Here is an 18,163-nt window from a genome sequence, read left to right as displayed (position 1 = left end):
CCAATGAGATTGTATAGAAGGCTCTCCCAACCTCAGAGAATTGATAGAAAAGGGTGATGCTGGTACAGGGTGATTTTGTAACCAGTTTCCTATCCAATTCCTCACAACTATTAGAACAAGACACATTATTTATGAAGATGCCTTTCAACATTCATCTCAGTTTTCAAGTCCCTGCAAAACCACTGGAAATCTGTAGCCTCCATTGCAGACACTTCTCCAGGGACCATGCCAGTCCCTGTAGAGATGTGAGTTGTTCCTAAGTCCTATTCCTCTGGTCCAAGACATCTTGCTTCATTCGTTCCTTCCCTGAGGAACTTGTTCAAGATTCTTGCACAACTGAGATCTCACCATCCAAAGAACCACAAAAATACAGCTCTGTCTTCCAGTCTGGCCACACCCAGACTGAAGATTTTGAAAAGAAAGTGCTTTTCAAAATGAAGAGCCTACCTCTTTTAGCAAGAACTTACTTCTGGACAGAAGAAATACTGATTGACAGCTTCCAGGAAAAGGACACAGGTCACTGCCCTTTTTAGAGACCCTGAATGAAAGCCCTAACACACAAGAGATTCAGAAGACTAAAATTCCACTAACTCTAACCAGCCATGGGAATGACCCAGCTTGTTACAGTGTCTCAGCATGTCTCATAAAATGCACTGAAACATTTGCTAACGAGGCTATCTGCATGTTATTGTTCATTTTTATTACAGCAGCACTAGGAGTGCCCATCAATACCAGGACCTTGTGCCTGGTACAGATGTCAGAGTGTTAACCAAAGGAGAACACATCATTCAGCTTTCTACCCCCAACAGAAGCAGTCAAATAACAAGACCCTTTCATGTCAGTGTGCCATTTGTACAGACAAATGCTCAGCAGCATGGGTCATAAAAGCTAGCCCACAAGGACTGCTTCAAGGGGAAAAAAAAAGATTCTTAAATTTATTTTAAGATTCATATCTACGCATTCATGCCTGTGCATTTAACCATATAAAGAATTCACTTAAGTGTAAGAGACTTGCTTTTAAAAACTCCACCACTGTGTCATACCATGGAAACTACCTCAGGGCTACTAGGAAGGGGGTTCAAACATCCCTCTTATAAAACACATCATTATGCATTAGAGGAAACTTCATTCAACAGAGAAGAATGGCACACCAGCTGGAGGTGAACACCATAAAACACATAAAGTTTTAATTAAATTCATTAAAAATTCTTTGTCTCTCACTGTGTTTGGAGGCAGATAGAACCCTTTAACAATGGCCAGCATACAATCAGGTTTGTCAAAACTAATAATAATACAAAAGCATTTGGTTACCCTGGGACATTTTGAAAAAGTTTGAGTAACTGTATTATTTTTAATATGGGACATTTATAAATTATTGCAAGATGTGGCCAGTATTGGAGCAGAGCTGCTGTTTCTATTGTTCATTGGATTGATAAAAGGTGTTGGTAATAAAATGCACATTTTTAGCAGTTGCCAAAGTGAATCAACCTGGAATACAGGGAAGAAGCATATTTTCCCCTTAAAACACACACACATATATATAAGTAATATATATATTTAGTAGGGCCTGTTGCAACAAAAGAAAGGGCAATAGCTTTAAACTAGAAGATATAAGGAAAAGTTTTTTCTCCATGAGAGTGGTAAAACACTGGTGCAGGTTGCCCAGAGAGGTGGCAGATGCCCCATCTCCAACCATTCAAGGTCAGGTTGCACAGGGTTCTAAGCACCCTGATCTAATTGAAAAGATCCCATTGTAGAGGGGTTGGATTAAATGACATTTAAAGGTCCCTTCCAACCCAAACTATTCTATTATAGATCAACACATTTTCATGATCAGTATTTCTTTACAGCATGTTTTCTATATTCTGTACTGATAAGTATGAAAAATAAACACATTTCCTGCCCTTCAGAGTTTGCAGTCCATCAGCAAAACGGGATGCAACAACTGAAAGTTACAGCACCAGATCCCCTCTTGCAAAGACATACATGCCTGATATCAGACAATCAAACATGTCAGAGGATAATGATGAGCACAGAACATGCATAAATATTTGCAGGATTAAGCCTGCTAACCAGGATAAAAGAGGATAGCTATTTGGTTGCCTGGCCCTTATGTAAATACTTTGTTTTTCAAAGCTGGAAAGCCTAGCAAAATACTTTTGTATTTAATCAAATACAAATAAAATGATTCTACAATGTACTGAAGGGCTTCACATGATGAGTCAGTGACAATGTCAGCTATTTAGGCTCATGGCAAGCACTTAATTTGGTCCCAGTCCAGGTCCCATTTTAGTCAGTGGGAGTCTTTTCCCTGATTGCAACATGAGCTTTTGTTACTAAATTATCTCAAGCTGATGAACTGTGAAACAGAAAAGGTACTTTTACTAACCTTTTCTAATCCAGATTCACTAAGGATAATCACTAACTAGTACTAACTAATTCACTAATTAGATCTGAAAACATCCTCACTGCATAGCTAATACCTAAGGGTTGGGTACTCATTTTTTATACTTCATCAGGACACTCTAATGCAAGAAATATCACAGGTCAAGTGAACAGTCTGACAACCTATGTGCTATAGTTGAAAGTGATGAAAGAAGAGATGAAAGGATATATTCCCCATCCTGTATCTCAGTAAACAAAGCTGTGGTTTTGTCCATTTCACAGTCATGGTGCTATAATTTCCAGACCTAGGTATGTGTACACTTGATGCTCAACACTCTTTGGGGGAAGGAATTTGATGGGCTTTACTGTACAGCAAAACCCTTGAGCAAAATGGGACAGAAACTTGCATTTGAGGAACTACACAATACACAAATAAGACTGATGTATCAAAATAAATGTTAGCACATAAAGTGTAGTATTGAGTCTACACAATAAAGTCCTCTGAATAGTATGAAAACACTACTTAATTGAAGATATAAAAGAGCAAAGTAATTTTTCTATTTTTTTCTCTATACTATTCCCTTTATCAGCTGGGAAAGTGCTGCCCTCAATTACATAGGTTACAGGGGAAAATAAGGTGCCTGCTTTTTCACTTTTCTTTCACAGAGGCCCAAGAAGCAGCTTCAAATGGAAATAGGTAAGAGATGAAGGAGTTCAAGAAAAGAAATAGCAATAACAGCAGTTCCAAAACTTTCAGGGAATGACAGTAAAATACTTCATAATGCACTTGCCCATATTTCCATCACAAAGTGGTTGGAATTACCTAAATCATCTAAAACTTAAGGTTATAATTTGAATGTATTGGTTAAGTCCAGTAAGCAATGAAGAAAGGCACAAATAGAAGATAATTTTTTCCAGTGTTATGATAAATACAGTAGATAGGGTAAATTGCCTTCTGGAAGGTTCTGTGTCACTCTTTTTGAGTACGGAAATTTACACAAACAGGCCTGGCCCCTCAAGGCAGAGCTATTGCCTGTGACTGCACTGAATTCCTGAAGTATCTCAACAAGGACACATCTACTTAGCTTGGGTACTAGCACTAGTCATGCTGCCAGATCAGACAGCTCTGTGACAGCTAAAAATCCTAGTAAATTAGGCTGTTGTGAATTCACTCAGTTCATGTTTATGCTTTTAGTGGTCTGTGCTATGAGGAAATGAAGAGATGGATCTATGTCTCTGCGTTGATTGTAACTCAGTTTGTGACTTGCTCTGAATTACACATACAGACTGTAATAAAAATAAGACTCCTGAGATTTACACCATTGCTCTGAGCCCAAGGGTAGCACTTGGCAGGCAGTGAGATTTGTAGTGGTCACCTTTCTGTGTGTATCTACAAGTCTCTGTAAATCTACAGATATAATACAGATAGGTAATACATTATATAAACATTTTCTCTATAGCTGTACCTATAGTAAATACTTAAATAATTATATAAATGTATCAGCAACTTTTAAACACAGTTCTGTACATAGACTAGAGACAATAAGAGGAAAGAGAGACCAGATTAATCTCCTGTTCCCTCTCTGTCTCCATCCTGTTATAACTTAGGAATGGCAGAAGAGATGTTTCCCAAGCACACAGTGTCATGGTGCACTTGTGCCTGTACACTCCACCCTAAAGGCATTCTGTCCAAGGCATTCTTGAAAATGGAAGCTCACTGTTCACTAGACACCTTTTCATGATTGCACAAATGAGAACCAGATGTAAATTTGTTATATCTTTGCTTAAACAGCAGCTCTTACATCCCTAAAATGTATGTAAACATGCCTAACTCTCAGGAACCCTGCCTACTAGGAAATCCTGAACCCAAGCTTTCTGCAGTACCCAGTCTAGCAAAGAGGAAAAGGCAGATTATAAGAGATGCTTATTCCTGATCAGTATGAACTGGGAGCATGTTACAGCATGCCCAGTTGACATGTGGACCAAATTAACTATTCCACTGCTCTGGAAACTTGGGCACAGACTGAACAACAGTCTGGGCTAGGTCCATATCCCCCTCACAAGACTGTGTTGGGTTCAGCTCTTTTGGCCTCAATTATCCCCCCATGTGAATGCCAGCATGTCTCTCACGTCACAGGTAAGAAGTCAGTGAAACACATGCAGGAGGAGTTTGTGCTGTCTCATTGTGCAAGATGCTGTGTTCTCAACCTGCACATTATCTGTGATGCAAAACCAGCACACAGAGAATTCTTCATGCAGTCACAAGTGAGATCTTTAGTGCTTTCAGTGTTACACAGCAGATGAGTGCTGTTTTGAGCATCCTGTTGCTGAGTAATGGGTGCCTAGGAGAGGAAGAGTGAACATCTGAGTGAAGATGACAAGAAAGAAAATATGAAATAACCATGATTAAAGGTTAAAATTTCAAAAATTCTCCTGTTGTGCAGCTGGGGCAAGACCTTCAAAGAAGTTCAGCTCCAAACCAAGCAGTGAATTCTGAGAGTCCTCAAAACCCAGCAGCTGCTACTGAGATCAGTAAGTCTATTCATAAGTGCAGGGATCTGCTTGTGCCAATCACAGAGGAGCTGAACCCACACTGAGCTTGGATGTAGCAAACTTCACAACACAATTGGGATGAGGAAAAAAAAGAAGTATCCACAGCAACAACATGCAATTAAAATAAGTGTGAAGCTTTGTGGCTCAAGCTCAACACATTTCAGAAAAATAATGATTATGTTTTCACTTCCTGTGTGCTTTAAGTAGGGTATTAGCTTGCAGGAAGAGAGAGGTCTGGTTTGGAGGTTTATGGTTGGGACATACATCTGAAGTAATTGTGGCTCAGAGTGAATACATGCTAAGTTTATTTTAAATAAGATAGATGGGCAAGTGACAGCCAGGGTCTGGTTGAAAAGTGACATTATTTGTGGAGACAGTCAATTGTATTGCAGCAAAAGACAATTCCATCTTCTATTAATAGTGGCCAGTGGGAATTCATGCTGAGACTTTTACTTTACTGACATATCCATTTCATTAAAGGTTTCTTCACCCAGATCCTTTCTTCAGTTTTCAGAGTAACTCTTGCGAGCAAGCAAGCAAAAGGATTCTCTGGAAAGGATCCAGCTGCTACTCATTTTGAGCAGGGATTCTCAAGTGTAACATAGAGATGAGAGCTACAGTTTGCCTTTATCCTAAATATAGCATGGCTTCACAGGACCCTGGAGCAGCTCTTGGGAGGGAGAAGGGGGCCTGGGGTGCCACTGGAGGGCTCTGCCCAGGTGCTCAGGTCAGAGTGTGGGGACACACCTGGTGAACAAAGACCCAGCTTGGGGTGCATCCCCATTCATCCTCAGGGCAGGCAGTCATGTGGGGTGTGCCAAATTCTTCACTCTAGCCAGCCCAGGCACTTGGCTCCCTCTCCAGTTAGTCTGAGGGCAAGCAGCTGACACTGCTCTATCCAAGGCAGGTGGCCTCTCCTATGGAAATGAGCCAATTAAAGGAGACTATAGAGGGGCACAATTAGCCAGCTTCTTAGGCTCAGGCTCAGCTATAGAATTGAAGATAGAGAGGTGTTGAACAGGAGAACTTTCAGCTGTGTAATTTTTGACCCAGTACATTAGTACTGTGGGTTAAAACAGAGGAGGGGATTTTGGCACGTGAATCTTTTTCATCTCTTAGAGTCCAAGTGCCAAGGATCAAATTGAGAAGTGTGAAGTAACCAAGCAGTTTTCTGTACATCTTTTTAACACCACTAATGAAGGCCTTTCCACATTATGGCCTGTGTCTATTTCAGCCCTGATTTTGTATCTACTTACAGGATTAGAAAGATTAAGTGCTAATTAGAGCACTGAGGATTAATAACTGCTACTTCTACAATGCACATTTTTCTTAATCTTGTCTTAAATTCTAGTGGAGATTGGTCCACGTTACAAAGCCAGAATTTGCCAAAGGTTACTAAAGACATAATAGAAGGTGCTGGGTATTATTCTTGTACATACTGAATAGGCATCACCCATTAGTCTAAAGAAGGAATTACAGGAATGGCAGGAAAAAGCATGCTTTGTTTCTGAAGAAAACAAAAAGGCATGTCTTCATTGTTCTGTTGGAAGCACTGTTAACCCAAATTTCACCCTTTTTACATTTTTAGGTCTGAACCTTCTCATTTGAGCATTGTAATATGTATACATACTGCTAATTCAAAGAATATTCAAACACTGCTGAAATTATACATAAACTGATAACTAGGAACATATGAAAACAGCAAAAAGAGGAAAATTGGCCACTGTCATTCCACTGACTGTTGACTAGGGAAATCATGGTGCTGTTCATTACTGGGACAATTTCCTTGTTCTCATGTTAAAGCTAAGTTGCAACATACTAATAGTCATATATTTGCAAATAAGTTTAGAAATATTTTGTTGCTTGAGGGGAACATTTAACAAATCAGCTCAATACAGCAGTTGTTCATGTGTAAAACATGGCCGGGATCTTTTGCAGAGAAGAAAGACTTAGAGGAAGGTTTTCATTTCCAGCCAACAAAGAATTCAATTTGCATACAGGTGTTACAGGGCTTCTCTCTGAATTCATGGATCACTGCTGGTTTCAGATGTCAGGACACAGAGATGGGTCAAAGGCACTGTGAGATGACTTGCAGCTAGTTAAAGGAGTCTGAGGTCAGGGCTCTTAACATCAGCCCTCTTGTTTTGCATCAAATGACACCAGATGTACCAGGATCTCATTCAATCACATTATTTCCCACTGCAACTAAAGGAGCAGACTGGTTTCCACACAAGGAGACTGACTACAGTGCTTTTGGGATTATTCTAGGAGAGAACAGCTTCCCATCTCTTGGGTGGAGGATGGGATCCACCTGGTTAAAAGCACAAAGACCCATGAGGATCAGGAAGGTGCAAGGAAGGGTGGTACAGCGTGGTCCTTCTCCATGATGGCTGCAAAGGCTCTGAAGCAGTATTGTTTCCATGCAGAGAACAAAACTGCACAACACTCCCCTCCTAGGCAGCACAGGCCAAAAACTGGTTCCTTGTTTCATCAAGAAGGCAGTTAAGCTTTGGTTTGCTCCTCATCTTTTGTTGCCTGAATGGTTTAGAGAAGGCATGGTTCAGCTGTGACAGCGTCTGTTGTTCTCTCCTCACCCTCATAAAGAATTCCCAGATATGCTTTCTTGGCTTGCATTTAATGCAGAGGCACCTTGTGCAAAAGGAACCAGAGTCTGCAGAAGGTCAGGGACACTTTGGAGCAGGAAACTCCTATGTGTGTGTGCCTGGTTTTCAGGAGACCCGCCCAAAATTTTGTCAAGATTGTGTAGGAGCTGCAAAGAGTCAAGCAACTTGATCCCTGTGTAATGAAATGATCAAGAAAAAGTCCAAGATCTCTAAAGAGTTTTCCTTCTTCAGACCTCCAACTGTGTGTGACTAGAGGCAATCTTCTCTGTTAAACCAGTTCTTAGTAGATAATTCCCTGAGAATTACTGATGCTTAATAAATTGTCAGATCTGCTTGTTCAAAACAGTTTAGCATTAAAAGGGCTCTCTGCATAAGACTATCTGAGAACCGTCTTGAGAAAAGCCCTTTTCCAGAAGTCTTTAGAGAAAACCTGGAAAGAGAAACAGGGAAGGGAGCAAATACTGAAGCAGTGACTGCTGATTAATGTACTGTTAGGCCACCTTTTACAAATGGACTGGGACTGTCTTGCAGAAATCCTGTTTGAGCCAAAGTCTGCTACGTATTTTATGAAAACAGACGTTTGATGTCCCTTTCTGCACTTAAACACCAAAGTATCCATGACCAGACTGTGGCCTCTTCATTCTTCCTCCTAGAAGAAATCCTTACAAGTGTCAAATATATTTTTCTGCACAACAGAAACCAGAGAAACTAATTTCTAAAGCCTAGTCCTTATTCTAATTCTGTACCACATAAAATTACCATGAGCCAGGAGGTGAAGAAAGCCTTCAGAGGTATACATCCAATGTCTGTAGCTTGCAAGGAGTGGAATACAGACCCACCACACCTGGTAGCTGCCTGCTGTGGCTGTTCTGGAATACATGTACCTTAACAAATTGTACTTTACTAATTGTACTTCGGAAGGGACTGACAATAACAAAGGCTTGCACCTCATTTCACCAGTGTACTATTGCTCTGAATACCTATGGCTGATTTTTCAAGGCTTTTTAACATTTCTAAATAATATAATTTTTCCCTCAATTTCTGTATAATGCCTTGGTCTCTTCTCGCACTTCTTTCATCAGCACTTGCATTCACACATCTCAGTCATACAACTCAAGCACCTTCTGTCAAATATAATTCTTGCCTCAGGCAAAAGATCAGGCGAGTGTTTTCCCGCAGGTCCCTCCTGCATTCCCGCATCCCTCCCTGCCGGCGTTCCTCAGGCGCGGCGCTTCACCGCTGCACCACCAGAGAGCGCTGCCTGAATGCCTTTGAAAGATTTTTATGTCAAAACTAAATTAAAAAAAAAAAATCCACCTTGAAAAGCTTTTTATTTAGAAAAGGTGATGCACTTGTGACAGGAAGAAAGAGGAATTATTGAAAGACTGCTATACAATGCAATGCCTCAAATCTTTGCACCGCATCATTCTAGTCTCATCCCATTTTGTACAGTCTGGTACAACAGTACAAATTAAGCTTTGTTGATTTAATCAAACAAAGCCACCTTGAATCAGAGTTCTTATGCCAGCTATTGAGATCCACAGTACAACTCTGATGGACTGCAGTCTGAGAAGAAAAGGCAAACTGGGGTTTTATATACCTTTATAACTAAGAACACCTAGCGATACATGGTACTGCTTAGGATGGAGCACAGTATTTTTAAAAGTTACAAAACATTATTACAAAATTAGTGCCTATTAGTACAAATCCCAAGGCTCTGTTTCTTTAAAAAAGTTTCTCTGCTTTAACACTGATTCATCCTTAGGTTATCTACTCTTTTTAATAATGAATTCTATCCTAGTTTTTCTTTTCAGCACCTCCTTTTGTTACATCAGAAGGCCTTTGCTTTCTCCCTAGTTATGTCCAATTTCCATCACACATTATCACGGATCCTGACACCTATGTTGCATGCATGGTAATGCACAAATGTGCACCTGCATTTCCCATTAAATGAGGCATTCAAAGCTATTCTTGGGTCCAGACTTGTCCTTTTGAGACTGGAGCTGAGCTTACAATTCTCTGGAAGGGAAAAGCCAAAGTAAGCTCTTTAACTTAAACCCCAGCTTCTGATCCACGAGCTCTAGCCAGATTGCCCATGGGAAAGCTCAAGTATGATCTCACTTAGTTCTGGGACTGGCTTTTCCAAAGGACAGCATGCATCCACAAAGCTAGAGCTGAGCTAAGTCAGGCACAGCCAGGCACAGCAGGACTGGGGCAGAGTTTGCTGGGCTAGAGGGCTGCTGCACAGCATCCTAAAGCATGTACAGAGACAGATCTGCTCACTGATTAAACCTGGAAATCTTGGACCTTGACAATCAAAGTATAAATAAATTCCATAATATCTACAGATTTTATCATGGAAAAGATAAAATTCCAGAGGCCTGACTTGCTTTCACAGCATTGGAGCTTGTCAGTCCTAGTCACAGATAACTTCCCATCCAATTACCAAAACTCAAAGTAGGCCACAGGCCTCACATGATGCCAATGTATCACTCTGTAAGACATACCCATTTTACTCCATAATGACAAACCTAAATCAATATGGCTATAAAATGCTCTCTTCTTACCAAGTTTGGCAGTCAGAAGAAGAACTAGTCAATGCAGTCAGTGGCACCAGAGAGTTTTGGTTCACCCGACAGAAATCACTCAGCATTTGGTATCACGCGCAGACAGGCTCACGCGCCTCATGAGCCCGACTGTGAGAGAATTCCCCTCTCTTCCCTCACTGTCAGACACACAGAGAACCCAACCCAGCCTCTGGAGCTCCACCTCCATTTTGCCACTTCATTCCAGCCTACTTCTAGATGGAGTAGAGAGGTTTCTTTTTTTCTCTAATAGTCAAAATACCCTTAGTGTTTGAAAATCTAGATAAACAGATGGATCACTGGTCTCAATTGTGTTCTTTGCCTGAACTGGGCTACATTTGTGAGGCAGGATGAGGTTACCCTGCTCAGGAGGTGAGTATGGCAGTCATTTGTTTTTCTCCCATGAAAAAATATCTGTTGAAGATGATGAACTGATGAAGTGAACATGACTTCCATTGTTTTAGAAAGCCAGATCTTCTCTTGTACACAGGACCTACTCTTTCAGGAATGCACTTCTGACTAACATATTTGCAGTGACAGTGTCAAGGCAGAAAGTGAGAACATCTCATTTTATTGATGAAGTAGTTTCTACTTTGCAAAAGAGGAATAACAACACTCCTGACACTGGACAGCAAAGCCAGAAAGATTACAGAATTTCTCCTTCTTGCAGCCCTCAGTTTCTGAGGGGACCCAGATCAGAAGAGTACCTCCCTTCTCTGAGATTTTACCTCCTGGCCCATTAAAGAGCAGAACAGTAAGCTGGAGATGAGGCAGGCATCTAGCAGAGCCTGAATGTGCAGACTGATTTCCTGTTGGAAAAGGTGGATTGCAGGCAGTCATACAGAGCTCGGTCCACTGCTGCACAGCAGTGAGGGACCCATCCTGGGCTTACCAAAGGCCAGGCCATGGCTTTTCTGTTTCCTCCTAGGTGCACTTTTAACAAACAACACGTCTGCAGTGCACTGGAGGGTCCAACCATTGAAGGCTACGTGGGGCTGCCGCTCCTGAGATGATGTGACAGCCTCTGCACAATGAAGGAAGTGTCTCAGAGAACTCTCAAAAAATATTTGGCATGGCCTAGGTCTTAATCAACTCCAGAATGGAAAAAACAGCACTAGTAAAATGTCTCTCAATGCCTACAAATACCTGAATTCAAGTTCAATTATAGCAGGAGGAAGGAGAAAATAAAGAGCATGTTTTTTTCTCAGGCTCCAGAGCCAAGATCTGTGTGTTTTTGAAGTCATCCTGCAAGGAAGAAAAGAAAAGGCTGAAGCTGACTGTGACCTAAATAAAGCAAAAGAATTAAGTTCTTGTGATCAAAGGATTGAATGATGCATATACACATCTCCCTAAATAATAGAGAAGGTAGGAGAAATGACATGTCATTATTCCTCTGAAATAAGGCAAATTACCTGCTCTGAAAAGAGGAGTTAATCTGTTTTTTATACAATGAAGAATAATGCCACACTATTTCTTCTAAAATTAGCAGCTGACAAGCTGAGACTTCAGTGCACATAGCATCTGGCTCTCTGGCACCACATGGACTTACCAGAGTGAACCCTTCCTCCTTTTCCAGTTTTATTAGGTTTGGTGGGCAATAGCCATTACCACAAAGAACATCCATTGAGCTCCAGAACAGCAGTAGGTTTAAAGTACCTCAGAGTTTCTTTCTTACTCTCTAGAGAAGCAAATGCAGAAAATCTGATGAGGATATTTTGAAAAGACTCAAGAACTTTGAATGGAGTCAAAGTCCTCTTTTCACCCATCTTTTCAATCAGCTGTACCCTTCATTAGTTGTCTTCCAAACAAGAAGGAAGCATGGGACAATCTCATCCTAAAATTCTGCATTTTCACATTTCCAGTATTTAAGGCAGTCAGTGAAAAGTGAATTCCAAACACTGAATCAGACTAATCCGAGTTTCTTGTTTTCTATTCTCAAACTCTAAGGGTTCAGATGCTAAATAACTGAGCCCATAGCCATAGTAATGGCTGAACAATTTATCTTGAAAAGATAATGGCTATATTTTATTACATGAATGCATAGAAACAGTGTAGAGATTTCTCTAAGCTGCTCTCCTGAGGAATCTCTCTCTTCTGTTCATGTTTAGACTGACAGCATGAAGGGCTCAGCATTCATAAAGAGGCTTGGGAGATTGAAACCTGAGAATTCATTTCCATCAGACCTGGGAGACCAAAATCACAGTGTTTATTTACCCCCTAGAGAATTACCAGTTAAATAGCCTCTCAACAGAATAAACACACTTTCCTGAATCTCCTTTACTGATGCACAGCCACAATCATATCCAAGATACATGCAGAGAATTCCCCAGCAGCAGATTGGAAAGGAAATGTAAGTTACACTTTCTCTCCCTCACACATCTGAAGGAAGAGATTGGGTGATATTTCCTCTGTGTTTTAATATGTAAAACACCACTACTGTTGATGTTTTCCTTGGCTGTGATGACAGAGAATAGGAAATATTCACCGAACCCACATACTTGACCCCTTCCATCACAGTTTTGGCTCAGGCAGTTTAAAGTGCATGATGTTTTATGTTTGCACTTATCTTCTTCCACACAAATGAGGAACAAGTGACTTTCCTCTGTGCTGGGAGGACCAATTCAAACCACACTGCCTCTCTGCTCATTGTCCTGACTGCCAGGCTCCATGGCATCACACTGTTGTTTGGGGTTTTTTCCTTGAAGGGTTGGAGATAGTCCTCTTGTCTAGCAAGAAAAAGATTTTTTAATAGTTGAAGAGCTCATTGGGAAAAAAGCAAGATCGTTCTAAAAGAAGATGCTTCCTTAAGTGAGCCTGTCCTTTTCATTCCAGCCTACTTCCAGATGGAGTAGAGAGCTTATTTTTCTTTTTTCTGTAACAGTCAAAGGCAGGTCAGCTCATGAGTGCTAGAGTCATAGGTCTGAGGGAGGCAAACACAAAGCCAAGTCTTAAATTCCCCATATCCATAGGTTCTTGCATTGGATAAAGGCCACGTGTCAGAGAGGAAGGACACCCTCTCCATCTGATCTAACAATGAACTCATGATAATGCTCCAGGGTTGAGCATCAACTGGTCCTAAGCAAAGAAGACAAAGACTCAGGGGTAAAACCCATTTTCTTGAGGCTTCAGCAGCCCACAGAGAAACAAGCAGAGATGAGCTGGACTGACCCAGGGAGGCTTCTGAGACAGCTTCTCCCTATGAGCAGGCAAAGCTCTCTGGACACACCGCTCAAGGAGTATCATCCCAGCAAAAGAGCTGTCTGTGTTTGAAGGCACTATTTCAGATGACAGATAACCAAGGTCAACTTGTGCTCCAGAAAAGCAGAATCTGAGCATCCAGCTCAGCAGTTTCTATTTCTGCTTTCTAAGGCAGACCTGGTTACCCAGTTATAAAAAAACCCAACAACAACTGGCTACATTTATCACTCTATTTTCCCTGACAGTGCCTTATATTTAGACAGATTTACCACCACCACCTTCTGAACCTACTTGAGTATCTTTCTTCTCTGAATGAGGCCTGGTAAAGTTCTACACTATCTTCTGCAGAAAATTACTCAGTTGTTGAACTTTTCTTGATCCTTCGTTGTAAACAGCAAAAATTATGGTCAAGACTGCTATGAGTTTTTCCTCTTCTATCTGCTTTGTTCTAGTGCACAGACAACATCAGGCTAATGTACTGTTTTGCAATCGGTTTAAATGGTTCCACTGACCTGCCATCAGCATTCTGCAGTACAACAATGGCAGAGCAGCAAACCTCTGCCACTCTGTGTATTTACTTATCAACAAGAGAGCCAAACAGCCAACAAACAGCTCCATGAGTACAGATGCCAGCATGATGTCAGAAGAGAGAAGAAAGAAAGAAAGACTGTCCACATCAAAGTATGCAAACCTCCTTTTTCAGTATATGGAGCTAAACTGCAACTTCTCCCTAAGCTTCACCTACAGCAGGGGGACACAATTACCCTGACCAAACAACTGAGGGCAACATTCCAACACTGCCTCTTTACAAAGCACAGAATTTATAACTTCCTTGAGAAAGCATAAAAAAAGGAATAAAGAACAATTTTAATTATATTAAAAATGATTTATTTTTAAAAATGTTCCCATTAAACTGCTATCTAAGCACAATCCATTGTAAGTCAGAAGTAGTTTGGTTCCACCTGTATTTAAAGTGATTTTAATAATTATTCACATCAGAACAGACATTAATCACATAAACAATAGCTGCCTTGCAGAAAACACATGATAAGTAGCTATGTTATGACTTACTATTATTTTTATTACATTCTTTAACTTGGATGCAAATTTTCTATTAAAATGGCTGTTTTAAAAAAACATAAACCTTACCTTCAGATTGATGTGTGGCCAGAGGTGTCTGTGTCTCCTTGGAGTACGATACCACCTCCCGAGGTAAGAAATCGACCTGGGTAATCTTTGACACCCCTAGTTTGTGCAGTCTGCGTCTAAGGTGAAATACACAACATCAAAAGGTCAGTCATGGTAAATGTAAATCAGCACCAAGAACAAATGCTTGCTGCTATGGACAGGATAAAAATACTTCAGTGTTTGTAAAAACAACACAGTATGCATGAGAGGTACCTCACTGCAGTGAAGAAAATTAGCCTGGGAACCATTTGCCATAGTAAAGTCCAATTGTTGAACCTCTAGATCATGCTGCTGAGAGGGACTGCAAATGGGAGAGAGAAATGGCCTGCTTGTGTCCCTCTTAACATGCAACAAAATTTTCTTTCATACCATCATTACTGTGATATTCTGTCTGCTAAAAGGAGCTCATCCTCAGCCTGGGACAAACAGCTGTGGAAAGGGTACAGAAGGTTTAAACCAGGATGAATTAGACTGCCAAATGTTCAGCTGGGAGCAGTAACAGAGTCTTTAACTGGCAAGGTGTGTCATTTCCATAAAGAAGGAGATTCTGCCTTTCACAGGTACCATTAATAGTGGCCTTGAAGTAGGTTTATGATTAGTGGAGTCCTAATGCAAGAGCTGCAGGAGAGCTACAATACAACTGGAGCAGGGCAACTATAGCCTTCTATTTTGTCTACTTCCCTTGCTTTAAATAAACCATATTAAATAAATCAGTGAAACAAACTAACTGTAAGTGGGTAAGAGAAAAAGAAGAGATGCAGTTGAGCATGGCCATGAACACTTTTAGTTGTGCAGTTCACTCAGCAATGGGGGAAAAAATCAGTTTATTTCCTGCATATTAGCTGACTGTTTGCAGGGAGTGAAGAACAATAAAATGGTTACTTGGAAATGTTTTACCAGAAAAAATGCCAACTTTCAGCAGAGAAATAATGCAAACACAATAAACAAATGAACTAAATAAGGCCAGTTACCTGAATCAACAAGTGTGAGCATGCTTGAGCATTTATGGGGAAATAAATTCCTGGACACAATGTTTCTCAACTTGCCACATTATTGAAGAGAATAATTTGGAAAACCAGAAAATTCTTATACGTTATCCATATCCTCTTCATTTTCCAGGTTGTCAGAAGAACAGAAGTCATAGGGGTTTTGACCTAATTAATTTACAGTGGTTTAGGTATTCAATTAAGATTCATGTCTGAAAGGAAATGGGAGTCTAAAAAGGAAACTGTCATCATTGGATAACACCTACTGAACTTTTCAGCTGCATCAGTCATATTTTTTTTCTAATCTGTTTTACTGCCTGGGTTGTTATTAAGCTGACTGCAATTAGATTCAGCAGGTAATAGGTACAAATCAGCTGGGTTGTGTAACAAACCACTAGAGCAGAAACAGTTGTAGCTCTGAGTCTTTCCTCTTTTCAAAGAAGAGAAATTAACAAGTCTCCCTCCTTACAACCATCTCTGACTTTGCCAATATGAACAAAATCTACAATTGTCTAAAAACTCTACAGAAAAACTTCTACCTCATTACTGGGGGCAGAAAAGTTTCTTCACCTGGCAAAAATTTTAGTAGTTTTACATTTTGTAGCTGCTTTAACTTACAGTCTGTGTGAATTCAATCTGTAATAAATATCTCACCCCAGCAAACTCTCATGTGCTTTTCCCTCCCTCAGCACCAGGTGTGCAATCTCTGTTGCCTTCTTGGTCAGTTTGATTTCCCTGTGCAACCAGTCCCCTGCTGTCCCAGGCTACTCTTTCCATTTACTGAGGTTCTTTGCATTGAAAGAGTCTCTTGACAGTGGTCTTGGTTAAGCATAATCCCTAATTAATTATGTGTCAATCTAGACCTAATTAGAACCTCACCTAATTCTAAAACAGTTTCACATGAGGTCACTCTGTATCTCCTGGACTGCCTGAGGATGGGGGGGAACATGACCCTAAAGGAGAGCTGGATGTAACTGCTGGTTGGGTGAATTGAACCTGTGCCCACTGTGTCCCAGAAGAGAGCTACTTCCCACAGCACTGTGCTGAGACAATGCATGGAATTCCTCATCTGAACACTTCCAATTCAGTAACTGCTGGTGCCTCTACAAATGCCTAGTGCCACCCATATTCTGTGATTACTGGTGAAGACTCAGAGGTCCTTCCTCATCTGAAGGAATGTGATCTTGATCTATTGATTGCCTGATTGCCTGTGTCAAGCCACCTCTAATTGTTCTCATGTTTCTAAAAGTTGGCCTAGCCTTTGGTCCCAAGCACTCAGGGACAACTGGAGCTTCCTTTCAATATCTGGACTTTACCAAATATGTGCAGTAATGTTCAAGTCTTTATTTCTTTTTAGGGCAACACTAAAAGGTCTATTGTTTTCCCATCCTCATTTTTCATCTGAGGTGCTCATAATTCTCATAAATTCAATAAATATTCATCCTAGAGAGCACATAAGCTTTGAATGATTCCTTTCCAAACTGCTAATGGGATGTCAGTAGTGAATAAAACCCATGCATGAAAACTGATTCTTCTGTCCAAAGGTATCATAAGAAAGATGCATCTGCTAGAAATGTTTTGAGACACACATCATTTAATTGCTGACTGCAGGATTTCGTTTGCATTGGTTTTGTTGGGGTTTTTTTTGCTCTAGTCTCAGGACACTAGAGGAAGGTTAACTCTGCCTTGGGTTTGAAGACAGTTTTCTTTCAAAAGGGACAGGACTTCCATTAAAATGTATGCCTGTGGATTTGCTCTTTGGCATGCTTCTTTTCTGTCTCTGCACTGGCTGCTAGTAATTGATTGAAGTCTCTACATACAGACTTATCTTTTCATGAGTCAGATAAAGGAACTTGCTTTGCACAGCTGTTTGAGAAACCTTGGTCTTAGGAGTCCTCATCTTTTAATTCAAACTTCTGTAAAAAAAGGCGCTGGGATTTCTATAAAGTTTTTGTAGGTTAAAATAGCTCAAAAAACTCTACCTTTTTGGTACAGCCCAGGTAAAGTTGTAGATGTGTGACCTATTTGAAGTCACACTCATGTGTAAACTACAAACATTCCTAGGAGTTCTAGATATGGAGAAATATTTCTGTTTAGAAAACTCTCTGGATACTTTCCTTCTGGATCTTTCCAGGTGAATAGACCTAACACACCTAACTGCAGCTGGGAGCACTGTCAATCAGCTAAAGGGAAGCTGTTGTTTTTTTGACAGAATGGTGAATGAAGCAGCAAAAGCACGAGAGAGTTGCCTGGAGACTCAAAACAGACAACCCTGTTAAGTTCACTGGTAGAACAAATTTTTCATAGCAGTGATTAGGTTTTACCTATGATTCATGCTCTGAAGAGCTTGACGTACTGCTACCCACCCTTTTAGACAAACAGGTTATCCTAAATACCTCTGCAGGCAAGCATTCTACATAATTTAAATTTACTATTTTTTTTCACTTTTTGGGGTAAAGAAGTTCCATCCCAAACTATAAAATACTAATTTTAGCCCTGTTAAATTTTTTAAAAAGCTTCATAGACCTGAACTCAACTAAGATGGCACTTACTCTTGGACTATGATCATATTTAAGTGTACAATTTTAAACACATACACAGCTCCTAAGGGAAAAGGGGACATTGTAACTGCATGTGGAAACAA

General features: G+C 40.5%; 1 protein-coding gene across 4 annotated transcripts in view; it reads right to left on the bottom strand.

The window, feature by feature from the left end:
* Positions 1-18,163, bottom strand: part of DYNC1I1 (dynein cytoplasmic 1 intermediate chain 1) — a 186,495-nt gene that overhangs the window by 128,205 nt on the left and 40,127 nt on the right. For all 4 annotated transcript variants that reach the window (XM_036404674.2, XM_036404682.2, XM_036404698.2 and 1 more), the window contains exon 6: positions 14,495-14,610. In XM_036404674.2, the coding sequence (XP_036260567.1) occupies positions 14,495-14,610 (116 nt within the window). The remainder of the gene's footprint in view (positions 1-14,494; positions 14,611-18,163) is intronic.

The sequence above is a fragment of the Molothrus ater genome, chromosome 1 (genome assembly GCF_012460135.2).
Source record: "Molothrus ater isolate BHLD 08-10-18 breed brown headed cowbird chromosome 1, BPBGC_Mater_1.1, whole genome shotgun sequence".
NCBI classification, from domain to species: Eukaryota; Metazoa; Chordata; class Aves; order Passeriformes; family Icteridae; genus Molothrus; species Molothrus ater.
The sequence above is the reverse complement of the archived record's forward strand: the minus strand, read 5'-3'. Positions and strand labels throughout refer to the sequence as shown.